This window comes from Patella vulgata, chromosome 2 (assembly GCF_932274485.2).
Source record: "Patella vulgata chromosome 2, xgPatVulg1.2, whole genome shotgun sequence".
In the NCBI taxonomy this organism is placed as follows: domain Eukaryota; kingdom Metazoa; phylum Mollusca; class Gastropoda; family Patellidae; genus Patella; species Patella vulgata.
In genome coordinates this window covers 13,779,717-13,795,208 of record NC_065880.2, presented here as the reverse complement: position 1 = coordinate 13,795,208, position 15,492 = coordinate 13,779,717, and the positions used below count along the sequence as shown (strand labels likewise).

The 15,492-nt window shown below is 33.9% G+C and overlaps 1 protein-coding gene across 1 annotated transcript in view; it reads left to right on the top strand.

Moving 5' to 3' along the window:
- LOC126809739 (cadherin EGF LAG seven-pass G-type receptor 1) overlaps nucleotides 1-15,492 on the top strand; it is a 31,568-nt gene continuing 16,076 nt past the window's right edge. Inside the window, exons 1-14 of the mRNA XM_050534488.2 lie at nucleotides 1-275; nucleotides 1,798-1,912; nucleotides 4,030-4,152; nucleotides 6,158-6,451; nucleotides 8,051-8,356; nucleotides 8,626-8,691; nucleotides 9,476-9,580; nucleotides 10,911-11,020; nucleotides 12,421-12,570; nucleotides 12,806-12,907; nucleotides 13,255-13,462; nucleotides 13,963-14,115; nucleotides 14,814-14,883; nucleotides 15,101-15,215. Coding sequence (XP_050390445.2) covers nucleotides 1,855-1,912; nucleotides 4,030-4,152; nucleotides 6,158-6,451; nucleotides 8,051-8,356; nucleotides 8,626-8,691; nucleotides 9,476-9,580; nucleotides 10,911-11,020; nucleotides 12,421-12,570; nucleotides 12,806-12,907; nucleotides 13,255-13,462; nucleotides 13,963-14,115; nucleotides 14,814-14,883; nucleotides 15,101-15,215 — 1,860 coding nt within the window. The 5' untranslated portion in view covers nucleotides 1-275; nucleotides 1,798-1,854. The remainder of the gene's footprint in view (nucleotides 276-1,797; nucleotides 1,913-4,029; nucleotides 4,153-6,157; nucleotides 6,452-8,050; nucleotides 8,357-8,625; nucleotides 8,692-9,475; nucleotides 9,581-10,910; nucleotides 11,021-12,420; nucleotides 12,571-12,805; nucleotides 12,908-13,254; nucleotides 13,463-13,962; nucleotides 14,116-14,813; nucleotides 14,884-15,100; nucleotides 15,216-15,492) is intronic.

Here is a 15,492-nt window from a genome sequence, read left to right as displayed (position 1 = left end):
CCTTGACGTTTCTATGATGAAGCGGTACCGACTTAGACAGTTATGTACCCCAGCGAATAAATGGATGCGATCGATCGTCTGTAGAAACATGCGCATTTACTGAAGAATCCTGACCAGAATCTATGTATTGGTGAATGTGGATCGATTGTATATGGCACCATTATAGAAATAGGCGAAGAAAAGTCACCAAATGTCACCAGAGATGTTTTAATTTTACGTTCGTAGCATTAGTCTCATCGTACGACGTCTGGTCTCCGTCCTCGCTATACATAAAGGTAAGTAATCAGTGTCACATAAATACAGGCACATTAGATGGAATCCTATAAATTATTAATGACCAAGTCTGCCTCAACGGTTCCAGATATGTAAGACGTGTTAAATTTACACTGTAAACACACAGTTCTACATAGTGAATCTATTTCGACCCCAAGTCTGAGCCATGTTATACGTTGGTAAGCTATTGCAGTATTTTTAAGCAACGCGAGGTGCATAATTTTGATACATGATATTATCAGCTTAGAATTGTATTTGTAACGATTGCCCGAGAGCTTTACATGTATGACATCAATGGTGTATTCTATCGACTTATAAAAAGGCTATGGACACTCAACATTAGAACCTATTGGGCTTATCCAAATATTGAAATGGTGGATCTATATTTCACATTAAACTTAACAGCACTTATTCCATAATTTATATGAACTCTTTGCTACTCGATATGTGTTTTTTTTGTTAAAGATGCATTATGTAAGAGCTAAATCTACTTATTTGCAGTTCTTTATTTTGGCTTCAAATGTTATATAAACTATTATTTAGACATTTATTCACATGACAAGCATATAATCCACTCACTAGCTATATAGACCATTCGATGACTGAGATTTAAATAGATTAAAACACCATCAAGATTTAAAAGTTTAATGATAAAATGGATAATCGTGACTTATTATGTTGCTACGATAATAGGGGGGTGGATGGCCGAATGGTTAGCACGTGCGCGGTGTATCATATAGTCTGTCATTGAGTCAACTGACGTGGTTTCGATTCCCCGGTTGTACGTGACAAGGACCCCTATGTGCAAGAGAATTATGGAAATAAAATTGAACCATATGTTAGTCCCGAAAGGACCAAGTTTATGTCTGGTGTATGTTAAACCCCATCTCTCTCTCTCTCTCTCTCTCTCTCTCTCTCTCTCTACAATAATAAACAATCTACACAATAATAAACAATCTACACTTCATCCTTAGACAGTCATAACATGGCCCAGAACAAGTAATTTGAATAAAATGTTCAATATATCCATTTTTTCATTCAACTTTTTCACACTAACACTATTTATGGAATAACAATTACTTGTTTATTAACATGCAACGTTATATAACGATGATACTCTCGACTTTATCAAGCAAATGATAACATATATGTAAAACATTTAGTATTTATATACAGTAAAAAGAAGCCATAAATATAGACATTATATATAACAAGCACTGATCAAAGCGTTGATGACAAACCCTAAGTAGTTACATTTGCTTGATAAATATGAGAGTATCATCGTCGAAACGTTGCATGTTAATAAACCAGTAATTATTATTCCATAAATAGTTAGTGTGTTACTGTTCAGTTACTTAAAGAAATTCAGCTCTTTATCCAAATCTTACTTAATGCATCTTAAAAATAAGGTTTTTAATTTGTAATGATTCGTTAAAATAATGAATACCTTCTCCTACCCCCAAATTGCAGCAATATCATGGTAGCATTTTATTTTACAGCTCTTTTATGTGTATTTTTTTGCAGAGAAAATGTTGTTGAGTTTGTATGAGATTGCCAGTGTGAAATGACCAGATAGAAAAAATGTTTCAAATTATATTTGTTGTATGTATGATAGGCTGTGTAACTGATTCTGTACTGGGTAAGAATTTTTTATTTTTTATGGAGATATTTTCTTTTAGAGTCTTTATCATTACCCCAGGGAATTGGAACTATTAGGTGTTAGCAGTGAAGAACGTATGAAAAAAGGGTAAGGGGGCGGGGGCAACCCTGGGGTCCTCCGAGAAAATTTGGAAAAATTGGGGTGTCAGTGGTGATAGGTGGCACGCATCAACATTTCAACAGCTACATCACCCCAACAAACATATATTCTTTAAGCGTGGCGTATGTGTGAGGGTGAGAAGTGTCCCGAGGGTCCCCTACTTGGATCCGCTACTGGGTGTTAGATTAATCAATATGTTTAACCAATATCTTGATTAGCTGGTTTGGGGGAGAAAAGTGGGATGTTAAACCCCAGTTCATTCATTTATATATACATGTATCAGAATCATGTCAGGGAGCCACGGTGGCTAAGTGAGTAAGATGCTGGCTTCGTGAGCCTGGAGGTGGCAAGTTTGCTCCCGAAATTGGCCAAGAAAATTCATCGGGATTTTCGGGTGTGGTTTCCCCTTGTCAGTGGTGCTGGATGGAGGACCTGACAAGGACAACTGTCTAGTCGTTTGGATGGTATAAAAAATGGAGGTCGCATGCATGTAAGAGATCCCTTGGAATTCGATATAAGAGTTAGCTATAACGCCGTGGTCCGGGCAAAATTTCCCTCATAGCATGTTGCCTGGCGTATGCCCTTCTTCATTAGCCCAATCAGAGCAGAACAGTAGGACGTTAAACCACAATTTCATTTCATTTTTACTAGAATCATGCCTGTCTTCATTAGCCCAGCCGGAGAAGAACAGTAGGACATTAAACACCATTTTTATATATTGAGATTTTTGTATATAAATGTCAAGTGTGTTAAGATATCAATTGTAGGTGTTAATACAAGCTAATATCTTCATACTACAAGGTTTATAGTATCACATTTACTAAATTGATATTATCCTAGTATGGGAAATAACACAGCAGGATAATTGTTTGATGAACAGGACTGGTTTAAGACCAATAGAGGCTATTAACAATAATAAACCATAAGATAAATTTTGTATTTTTCAAAATAACGTTTTATACTCGTCAAAATTAATTGAGACAAAGAAGGCAACAGTAAGGAAGGAGAAAAACAATAAAAAGCTCATTAAAAGTTCTTTATTAATTTTTATATTTTAAATTTGTCCTCTAACAAAGCAGGTGGTTCACCCCCCTCCCAACGACCACCCATTATGCCCTAAGCATGTGCTTATTTAGCTTATTGGTTAATGCAGGCCTGTCGATGAAGCAAAGATAGAATACACTGTATACAATATACAGAAAATATACTATATTCACAACTTACATGGGTGCCTCATAACAGGTTAAAATTGTAATGAATAAATTAGTGATATGATGATTTTGGAAGTTGATATATTGTTATTCGAGACCATGCCTACTCATAATCTAATAGGTAGTTATGATATCTTTTTACAGGGGATTAGATGGCCGAATGGTTAGCGTGTGTGTGCTGTATCATTAGGTCTGTTATTGAGTCAAATGGTGTGGTTCTATTCCCCAGTTGTATGTGACAAGGAGTAGGGTTGCCTGTCCAACCTCATGGTTTTTCTCCGAGTCCTCCGGTTTCCTCCCACTGTTAAAGACGACCCCTACACGCAAGCCAATTATTGAAATAAAATTGAACCATATGTTAGTTCCGAAATGACCTAGTTTGTGTCGAGTGGATGTTAAACCCCATCTCTCTCTCTCTCTCTCTCTCTTCATCATTAGATTGCTGTTCAATTCAGAAGATAATTTTGCCAGGGCAGCTACATTACTGTCTTCGCTTTCCAACAATAATTTTGTGCATTAGATCTTGCTTTCTTTCAGTGCTAAATTAGAAATCATTAATGTGTTTATCTGTTGTACAAAGTGTGAATCTATCTGTATTTAAAACATGTTTAATCAAAATAACTCATCAGTTCTGTCTAAGTTTTTCTACCTGATAGATACTTTAAGACAGGTTTCCTGAAATTCAAGATGATAACAGGTGAATTTAATTATATAACGAAGCTAATTGAGGTACGCTCACTCTTGTTTATCTCTTCTTTATAACCCATACAATCCTTGTTTTCTCAGGTTTAAGTCCACCGTATAAATGTCATTCCACATATTATACTGATCCTAAATGTATTGATCACCCAGATGGCTATGGATGTGAATGTGGACCAGGATTTCACTGGAATACCTATATGTGCATGTGTAAGTAACATTAATATGCAATAATTTTTTTTTGTATTAATGTAGTCTGCACACCATAGATTACAAATCACAATTTTGCTATTTTAAGACTACCAATAAGAAATTTATCAAATTTTTGTATTTATATGAACTTTCTGTCAAACATGGTAAAATTTCTGTCAAATACCTCACCGACAGAAAAAAGTTACTACTGAGAAAAATGAGCAACGAAATCTTAGTATGCTTAGTATGCATTTTGGAGAGTAATAAGTAATTTATACAAAAATATGATTTGATTAATAAGCCAATAAGAGTCATATGACTTGTAGTGTTATTTATTACATAAAACACCCTTTTCGGGCAGAATGTAAATTATACATTTTATGCATGAAAAATACATAAAAAGTGGATGAAAAATATATGAAAAGTGGATAAATAATACATAAAAAGTGGAAGAAATATACATGTATATATACATTTTAAAGAGAGTACATGTATGTACAAAATATAAACCAAAGAATTAAGTACGTCATAGTCGTCTGAGCTAAACACGATAAAGAGATCTTTAGATTGTTGGTTATTTTTTAGTTTATATAGAAATAGTTAACTTAGACCAGATATTAATACATTTTAATTTGTTTAGAAAGGTTTAAATATAAATAAATAGCACTGCACTATCTTTATTGATTTCATCAATCAATGTTTCAAGATGCATTTAAATATTTCTCAAAATAGAATTAAATTTTTTTTAATAAGCTAGTGCTTATTTTTTAGTTAAATGTAATTCATTTTTCAAATCAAAATCAATTTCCCATAGCTAATCAAATATATGTAATCGTTAAACAGGAAATTAATGAAAGCAAGAAAAAGTGTGTTAAAAGCCAGGGTACTTCAACAAGTAATCAGAAATGTCCTCATATAACACTGTAACCTGGGTATCATTTAATCTTGTGTATTTAGCACTAATTTCTTTCACATTCATTCAATATCAAATCTTTGTTTAATTACGGTGTATGTAATAATTAATTTCTCTATCACTGTTAAAAGACAAACAACCCAATTGATTATTGATGTATAATGACTAATTTTTGAACAGGAAATTAAATACCGGTACTTGTAAATTGGATACTCATTATCAAAATTAATCAGTCAGCTTTAAACTGGACACAAGTACAAATTAGATAATTTTAAATGATTTTTATGAATTTTTAAACAATGATTTGATATTAAACTAATGTGAAAGAAATTAGTGCTAGATACACAAGATTAAATGATGCCCAGGTTACAGTTTGAAATACCCAACAAACAACAGACTAACCAAGTTGATAGACTAACCAAGTTGATAGACAAATTAAAGCGATAGACTATTTAAGTTGATGTACTTAATCATTGTGGGAGGCTTGGATGGCCGAATGACTAGCACGTGCGGCTGTATCATAAGGTCTGTTATTGTATCAACTGGCATGGTTTCGATCCCCCGGTTGTACGTGACAAGGAGTAGGGTCGCCTGTCCAACCTTGTGGGTTTTCTCTGGGTCCTTTGGTTTCCTCTCACTGTCAAAGACCCCTACACGCAAGCGAATTATTGAAATAAAATTGAACCATGTGTTAGTCCCAAGAATTACCAAGTTTGAGTCGAGTGGATGTTAAACCCCATTTCTATCTCTCTCTTTAATCATTGTGGTGGAAAATAGATGTTAAAACAGCGTGCTTATCTAATGTAATTAAATGATACCTGGGTACAGTGTAAAATACCCAACAAACAACAGACTAACCAAGCTGATAGACTAACCAAGTTGATAGACTAATTAAATTGATAGACTTAATCATTGTGATGGATAATACAGCGTACTTATATAATGCAATTAAACTAATGTATTACTAATAACATGTTCATTTTTATTTTTAAAAAGTCAGTTGTAATTATAGAAAAAAAGATATGGCAGGTTGCATTAATTTTGTTGCTCATTTATATCAACCTCATTAACTTCATGCTTTACAGTATTTTATGCTTTAAATTATTTCAGCATCTGCTATTGACTCAAGGTTCGAATTCAAAGCAGTTGATCCACCAAGATATACCTTGCTGTTGAATAAAGCTTTTCCTAAATTAAAAGATTTTACCATATCTTTCTGGATTAATGTCAGCAATCCTGTTCTCCCTGGAACCATCTTATCCTATTCTCATAGTACGGAAAACTTAGTTCGTATGATGAGTGGACCAACTTTACGGTTTGAAGTTTTTAACCGAATGAAAGATACAAATATTAAACTAATACCACATCAATGGTACCATGTCACATGGACTTGGACGTCTACAGGTAAGAAATTCTATATATATTTTTCTAACTTTATCTAGAGGTGTTGGAATGAGGTAGGTGAGGAGATTGGATTGTGAATGGTTCAAGACTTGATCGAATGTTCCTTTGTCAGTTGATCACATTATAAGACTACACATACTTTACAACTTCATAACCTACAGTGGTGAGTGCTGTCTTACCAGAGGGCTACATGGGAACTTACAGGGGCTCATTTCACAAAACATATGTAAATTTACGAAAGCAGAGTTGTGTTATTTGATGTGGCTTACATGTGCTTTGTGAAACTGAACCTAGCTGAATACCCCATTGCACATAGTCGATAATATCAAATTATGTAGGGGAATTTATAATTAATACTTTTTGGTCGAGCAACAAGCCGACCTATACATATATGGTCTACATAAAAAAAACCCACAAATTAAATCAGCTCCAATTGGAAAAATAAAATTCCTTCAAATGACAAAATGTATTAAATATATATGTTGTAGTTGTGTATAGTTAGATGTGGATATTCAGGTAATTTTGGTGAATGTTGGATTGTTATCTGTTACTGATAGATAGATCATGTCACGTATTCTTCACCCTGATGGGGATCCAATGAAATCAGTTGGTCCAAGGGATCTGAGTTACCCAGTCCACCCCTGATTTAACTGCAAAGAGTTCTTATGTGTAGGATAAAGGCCCTCGACCTTGGTTATGCTGGAGAAAGAAAGACTGAAGAAAATAACCGCAGAAAAGAAAAAACGAGCCCAACAGGTTTTTCTTTTGAGGGTTTTTTCTGAAGTCTTTCTTCCCCAGCATAACTGAAGTCGAGGACTTTATCTTGCTTATAAACCGTCTATGTTTACATGTACGTAAAATGAGAATATCCCAGAATTCTCGTAAGAAAAACCATATTTAATGTTTTCTTATGGAAAAAAAAACCTACCTTGGAAGAAAAACCTGTAACAGGTTTAAAGAAAAACTTTCAGAAGAATAACCCAAAATTCCCATGTAGATATCCAAAGCCGCCCCTAGACCGCAAGTTATTCCCCACAGATCAAAGAGATTTACGGTTATAGGTTTATAAATTATTAAATGAGATATGATAAATGTTGTGCCTTCATCCTGCCAGACAGGATGTTTTCTTCTAAAATACCAATGACCAAATCAAGACATTATATGTCAATAGTTTTTAACAATTTTATTTATTCTTTTACAAATAAGTATTATTTAATGTTTGTGAGATGGGTGCTTGGAATAAAAAAGATAGTTTTGGGGTTTGGTTTGTGTTTAATGCATTTTGGAAAAATTATTCTTCCTTTGTTTTAATTAAGGTATGTCATTGAGTCAAATGGCATAGGTTTGATCCCACACTTGTATGTGACAAGGAGTAGGGTTGCCTGTTTTTTTCAGGTCCTCTGGTTACCTCCCACTGCTGAAGAACCCTATGTGCAAGCAAAATATTGAAATAAAATTGTACCATATATGTCCATATATGTGAGTCAGGAAATGAATTACTCTCTCTCTCTTTCTCTCTCTCTCTCTCTCTCTTCCCCCCCCCCCCAAATTTTTTTTTAGAATTATTACTACTGTTATGATTATTGATTATTACAATAGATGGCAGATGGGTTTTCTACATCAATGGTGATCAACGTCAGAGTGGATATCTAAATCGGACATTGAAGCCTATACCGTCTGGTGGTCAAGTTGTTTTAGGCCAGTCACAACCATTTGAAATAGCAACTGCCTTGGATGGAGATCTCTCTCATCTCAACATCTGGAACTATGCTATGGAGAAAGAGGAAGTTAGAAATATAACTAAATCTTGTAATTTTATGTACTGTGGAAATGCTGTTCAGTGGGTAGAATTTCGAAGTGGTACACGAGGGGCAATGAAGATTAGATGGCCATCTGGAATTTTTAGTGAGTTTTTTAAGAATACCTTTTAATCTAATAAGTCGATCTAATTTTTAAAGAATTTATTAACAATGCTTTGTTTTTCACACCTTTATAAACACCAAAGTAAAAACCGATTTCCACTTTCTTCTTCACATGATTAAAATATCAGATTAGATGAATACTATTCATCACAGGTTTAACTTCTTCAAATGATAAATTGTAGAATAAACTAATTAGATATATATATGTTCTGTTTGGGTTTATAATAGTATTTCTATAATTTATCTATTCAGCTGATCAGTGTTTTACAGAGAAAACTGCTGCTATTTCTTGTGATACGTTCTGTAGTGATCTGATAGGTTTGTGCTTATTATACCATTTATAATACATTGTTCCTCTTATACCCTTACATTTACAATACATTGTTCCTCTTATACCCTTACATTTACAATACATTGTTCTTCTTATACACTTACATTTACAATACATTGTTCCTCTTATATACACTTACATTTACAATATATTGTTCCTCTTCTACACTTACATTTACATACATTGTTTCTCTTATACCCTTCCATTACAATACATTGTTCTTCTTATACATTTACATTTACAATACATTGTTCTTCTATACCCTTACATTTACAATACATTGTTCCTCTTATACACTTACATTTACAATACATTGTTCCTCTTTTATACACTTACATTTACAATACATTGTTCCTCTTATACACTTACATTTACAATACATTGTTCTTCTTATATGCCTATAATGTGGTTCTATATTGTTGTCAGCGCTGTAATAATTCATACATCATTTTGGAATTGATATAGGTTGCCTCTCTCAATGAAATGAAGATGTCTACATGGCCACCAAGAGAATTTTTATGTTTCAGAGCAAAATAAATTTTGAGGGCCTCTTATGTTTGTATATATCAAGCCTCAGGGGCATAAAAATAAAAGACAGTTAAAACTTTTATGTGAAGAAAAATATTCTTGATTCAGTTTTAGTGCATGTTGCTTAAAAACAAAAATCCACTAACTTTTAATTAAGTTGCACCTAAGATGATTTGGGCAGATTCTTTTAAACCTATGTTTATAAACTCAAATTATCTTTACTGCTTAATTTATTTAAAACAGGTGCACAATGTAATGAAGAAATCAAAGAAAACATTAAATGGAATAGAACAAAAGCTGAAATGAATATTAGTGTTGACTGTCCAAGACAGGGTGATAACTCAACCGGTATTGAAGGGTTCAAGTTTTCTTTCCATTAAAACTGTGCTCTTTTTTGTTTTTACTCGCATCTTGGTTATATGATTTGAGGGTTGGCCGATTGGTCATATACATGTATATTGGTCATGTATTGAAGATCATATATCTATATTCCTAGTTCTCTAGCACCAATGAAAGATGGGCGAGGGGGGGGGGAAAGTTTTTTTTTCTTACAGGTAAGACAATGTGTATGAAAACATAGACCTAAACCCGAAAATCGAAGAAGACCATCTATTTGGTTGCTTATTTATTTTGGAGACATGTTTAATTGCATTGATGACAAATAAGTAATGAAATGGGTACCATTAATTTGGGGTCTCAGGTCTTTGTCCTAAAAGGGGTGGTGGTGGATGCACGAATGGTTAGTGCGTGCACGCTGTATCATAAGGTCTGTCATTGAGTCAGCTGGCATGGTTTCGAATCCCTGTCCAACCTCGTGGATTTTCTCCGGGTCCTCCGGTTTCCTCCCACTGCTAAAGACCCCTACATGCAAGCGATTTATTGAAATAAAATTGAACCATATGTGACCTAGTTTGTGTCCAGTGGACTTAAACCCCATCTCTCTCTCTCTCTCTCTCTCTCTCTCTCTGTTCCTAAAAACAATAAATCATATTGATGTGGCATAATGAAAGGATTAAGGTAGTTGACATTGTTAAACAAACCTCATCTAATATGCTACTGCTCTGACAAATTTCATTTTAGAAATATTGAACATGGTTGATAAGTAAAAAGAAGGAAAACTCTGTAATACAGATTTTAAAAAGGAGGTTTTTAAATAGCACCACACTGGCAAACATCTCATAATTATTGCTCAAATCTGAATTGAATAAATATATAGTTAAATAAATGAAATGAAATGGGGTTTAATGTCCTACTGTTCTGTTCCGAACTGGGCTAATGAAGACGGGCATACGCCATATAGTGTACTATGTACTATGACGGAAATTTTGCCAGGACAGCAGCACTACGGCGTACTCTTATATCGAATTCAAACTGTCAAGGGCTCTTTTATGTGCACGCCAATGTGTACACAGGGCCTCGGTTTTTCATCCTATCCGAATGACTAGACAGCTGTCCTTGTCAGGCCCTCAGTCCTGCATCACTGACAGGGGAGAACCACGCCGGAAAATCTGGGTGAATTTTCTCGGCCGATGCAGGGATCGAACACCCGACCTCCAGGCTAGCGAGCCAGCGTCTTACCCACTTAGTCACCGTGAATTCCTATAGTTAAATAATCTAGGACCTTAGATGTGTTTAGTTTAATATAAAATATTAATACTTATATTGTTAACATTGATAGGTCATGCTGTAAGGGTGTGTAAATTAAGAGAGAATGCTAATGATGGAATATGGGCGGAACCATTAATTGATGGCTGTATATCAGATCGCTTGTTAGAGATCAAGAATAAGGTAAATTTACATGTGGATCTTAAAACTTTAAAGCCTATATCCTAATTGAAAGGGGTGGCCATTTTGTTTGTATTCAGATGCACGCTGTATTGAATCAACTGGCGTTATTTCAATTCCGTGGTTTTTTGTGACAAGCCTGTCCAACCGCATGGGTTTTCTCTGGGTCCTTCAAATTCCTCCCACCGCCACAGACCCCTACACGCAAGCGAATTATTGAAATAAAATTGAACCATATGTTAGTCTCGAAATGACCCAGTTTGTATCGAGTGGACTTTAAACCCCATTTCTCTCTCTCTCTGTTTTATCTCATATGGTGATCATTTCCCTAAGACACTTTTAATTTAAAGGGTATCATATGCCTAGAAGTAGTTTTGCATTCAGGAGGATGTGTTTCCAGTCAGGGTCATCTTTTTTCCAATTTTCTGTTGACTACTCTATTAACAAATTTATTCCATGTTTGCAGTGAGAAAAATCCCAACATTTACATTTTGAAAGTCATACAATTACATGCCATACTTTTTATATGCCACATTTAATGTGGATGTATATTGTTGTCACCCCTGTCTGTCCATGAAACCAGTCAATATTAGCTAGTGAATATGTTGGAGTTTACAGTTTTCATCCACTTGTTATTGCTTTATATCCATAAGATCTCAATTATCCATGAATCTATAACAGCCCTTCACTTAATTCAATTCATTCTTCTTAATTATATATTCAGATAGTTGCGAAAACTAGCACCTCAAACTAGTCCCAGTTTGATTTCTCCCATGTCTCAAACCTTCAAGTTGGTCACTTTGTTTTAAACTTCGTGGGATTGATCATTAGGAAATATCCTGTTAAAATTGACAAATTATCTCCCTTTTTATATTTAGACTATTACAGCTGGAACTGACAATTTTGCTTCTGTGATGGGACTTCGCAAGTTGTGATCTATGATTTTGCTTGAAGATTACTTAAATAATTACCATATAAAGCAGATTGAACATATTAATTAAACATACATTATGCAAGAGCTGAAATGTTATCTAAATTATTAATTAGACGTTAATTAACTTATCCAGACCATAATCAACTCTCAATGTCATCGCTAGCCTGCGATATTTTCTGGATTAGAATCCCATCTGCTGCTTAATGCTCATTGATAATTAAATCAAAAAATGGATAATAGAGACTATGTTTTTTATCGTACCGACTTTAGTAATGATGATCGAGGCTAGACCCAAAATTTGATCGCTAAAATCTCAGTTCATAGTGGATCAATTTGACTGTAATTTTCAGCTAATTCCCTTTACATTATCTAGTTTTTAACTATTATAGTGAGAACTGCCAGCTCTTTATCTAATCTCACTTAATGCATCTTTAATTTATCTATATACAATAATAATTTATTTTTCTAGTTTCGAAGTATTGGTCAAGATGATATGAATGAGATTATGATACTACAATTAGCTGATGAACTGTTAAATCATACAGAGAATAATAGTTATACCAATCCTATAGATATAGCAACTGTTATAGATTTATTACAAATCATGGTCAAAACACAGGTAGGTTTAATAACTCTTACCCTTGTCAGCGGCGTAGGGTTTGGCAAAGAACAGCATCGATTTGTTTGGATGGGACAAAAAACCAATACAAGGTCACTTAAACACATTGGCGTGTACTTAAAAAAAGAAAACTGTTTTCACTTTATATTTTCGAAGTAGGAAATATTTTCATTATTTTTATTATATTCAAGTCTATTAATAATTTTAATATTAACTGATCTTTTAATTTCCACAGGGTGTAGCACCAAAAACAATTACATGGCAAGATGGTGGTATCAAGTTTGCTAGTGCCAAAGAAGTTTATCCTACATTTGAACAAACCAAAACTTTCAGTCAGGTTAGAGATATTTCACTTTTAATTCTCCATTAATCAAAATATCACACAAGATAACCTCAACATTAATTTTATTAATTTTAAGACTAAAATGATATTACTTCATCTTAAGAGATCTTATATATATATATCACACTTTTCAAGAAAATATATGTAAATAGTTTTGAAACATAACCTCAGACCTATCCTATTGTTGAAAACCAAGCATCTACTTCATTAGCGTAGTGTATTTTCACAAACGTTTATTTTTTTTTTTTTATTTAAAGTGAGATGCATAGGTATTAATCCATAGGTATGGAATATATTTTTATGTCTTATTTCATGATAAATATATAACCTTTTGTGTTTAGATCCTGGGCACCATTATAGATAATCTTTTGAGTTCAAAAAATGATGCAGGATGGAATGCTACTCAACCTGCTGGAGTAGAGGGAGATAACCTTCTAGTGGTTATGCATTTGTTTGCAGACGTAATATCCCGTAGTCTTGTATATCATGTAATAGATGGACTTGTCAGCTATAAAGATGCTGTCATCACGGTTTTTAAAGAAAATATAGGTTAGCTAAATTATCATCTCTCATTCTGTAGGTTGTCAAACCTGTATTTCAACTTTCCTAAAACATATTTTATAATATTTTTATGGACTTTTTCTAATTTTTTATCTTGCATGTCATACGACAACATATCATAACGCACATGATATCCAGAATTTTAAGATAATATCAGAAAACTAAGACATAATTTGATGGCTTATGCGTGTGGTCTTATGTTAGGTGACAATAAAAAAAAACTACCAATAAACATTTAAGTAAATTCCTGGGACCTGTTTCACAAAATTGTAACTAAGATAAAATCCAAATTTTAGTAATTTGATTGGATAATATTAAATTGATTTTAGTGCTTAGCCAATCAAAATTGAAGTACCGGTAACTACTAAAATTGGATTTTATCTTTAGTTAAGATTTCAAGAAACAGGGTCCTGTTCATCAATAAGCAATTTAAAATTTCCTGAAGTAAAGCAAAAAAAAATGTCATTATTGTAAAATTTTAATTATAGAGTTTAAAATAGAAACTTATTGGATAGAAGAGTTTTATGGATCATCTTTTCCAAGTCCAGAAGATCAGAAACATTACAAATTAGATAAGAATAACGGTTTCTTGAGGATAAGACGTGGTGTTTTAATGTCACAGAATGCATCTGAACTCCCAGGTAGGCTACACAACTTTATTGAAATTGCAACACGAAATGAAATGAAATGAAATGGGGTTTAACGTCCTACTGTTCTGCTCCTATACTGGGCTAATGAAGACGGGCATACGCCATACAGTGTGCTATGAGGGAAATTTTGCCCGGGCAGCGGCACTATCGCCTACTCTTATATCGAATTCCAACTGCCAAAGGATCTTTTACGTGCATTCCAATGTATACACGGGACCTCGGTTTTTCGACTCATCCGAAGGACTAGACAGCTGTCCTTGTCAGGCCACCTGTTCTGCACCACTGACAAGGGGAAACCATGTCGGAAAATCCGGATGAACTTTCTCGTCCAATGCAGGGATCGAACACCCGACCTCCAGGCACATTAATAACACTCAGGTACACAACTTCATTGAAATTCACCTAAAAATTTTATCAGGAATTACAGATTGAAAAATGACATTTGATGTCACTTTAATTTCTTAATCAGCCATTCCTAGAATTTTCAAAATCTATTGATATAGTTATAATCTCATCAGAATGTTTGTGGCATAATTTTTTAGAATTAAAGTTATATGTCAAGTTTTGATGCATTTAAATTATTTGAAACTTAGCTAAAGCTTTTTTAGAAGAAAAAATAGAGCAAAACTGATGGTGAGGTGAACTTTTCTTAACTTTGGGAATTTTTTTACATTTATTTCTTTTAACAGTTTTTATTGGAGTGTCCAGTTTCCGGTACAGAAAACTGGCACAGAATGTACCAAATAAGGTTTGGAAAGGGTAAGTATATTATAGTCAGATTAAGATAATTGTGCCAACCATTTTTATACGCCCACAAGGAAATGTGGTCCTATATTGCCCTTGGTCCGTCCGCCATCCACAATTGCTTGTGGACGCTCTAGAGGCTAAAGTTAATATCTGATTGACTTTAGATTTATACACAGGATTAAGGTCACATTATAAACTGTCGATAATAATAATAATATCTATATTGTAGACGTAAAGAAGAAGATCTTGTTAATACACCTATAATGGCTGTATATTTACATATTGGAGATTTTGCTGTGAACAATTTATCCTCACCTATTTTAGTAGATCTACCTATAATAGATGTAAGTATAACTAGACTCATAGGCGTACGAGCTGGGGGGGCTGCCGCCCCCCCATTTTGGGCACCAAATGCTGGAAAAATTTGGGCACACAATTGTACTTTGTAAAAGTTGTATAAAAGAATATTGTGTTCTTGAATGTGTCCAACAGCGAATTTAAATTCAGAGTGTCTATAGTTAGGCAGTTAAATTGAAATCTTAAGACTCGTACCCTCTATTGTTTGGAGTACAGTAAACCACAAGTTACAGTTACATAAACAACTGTTTTTAGTTGTGTATA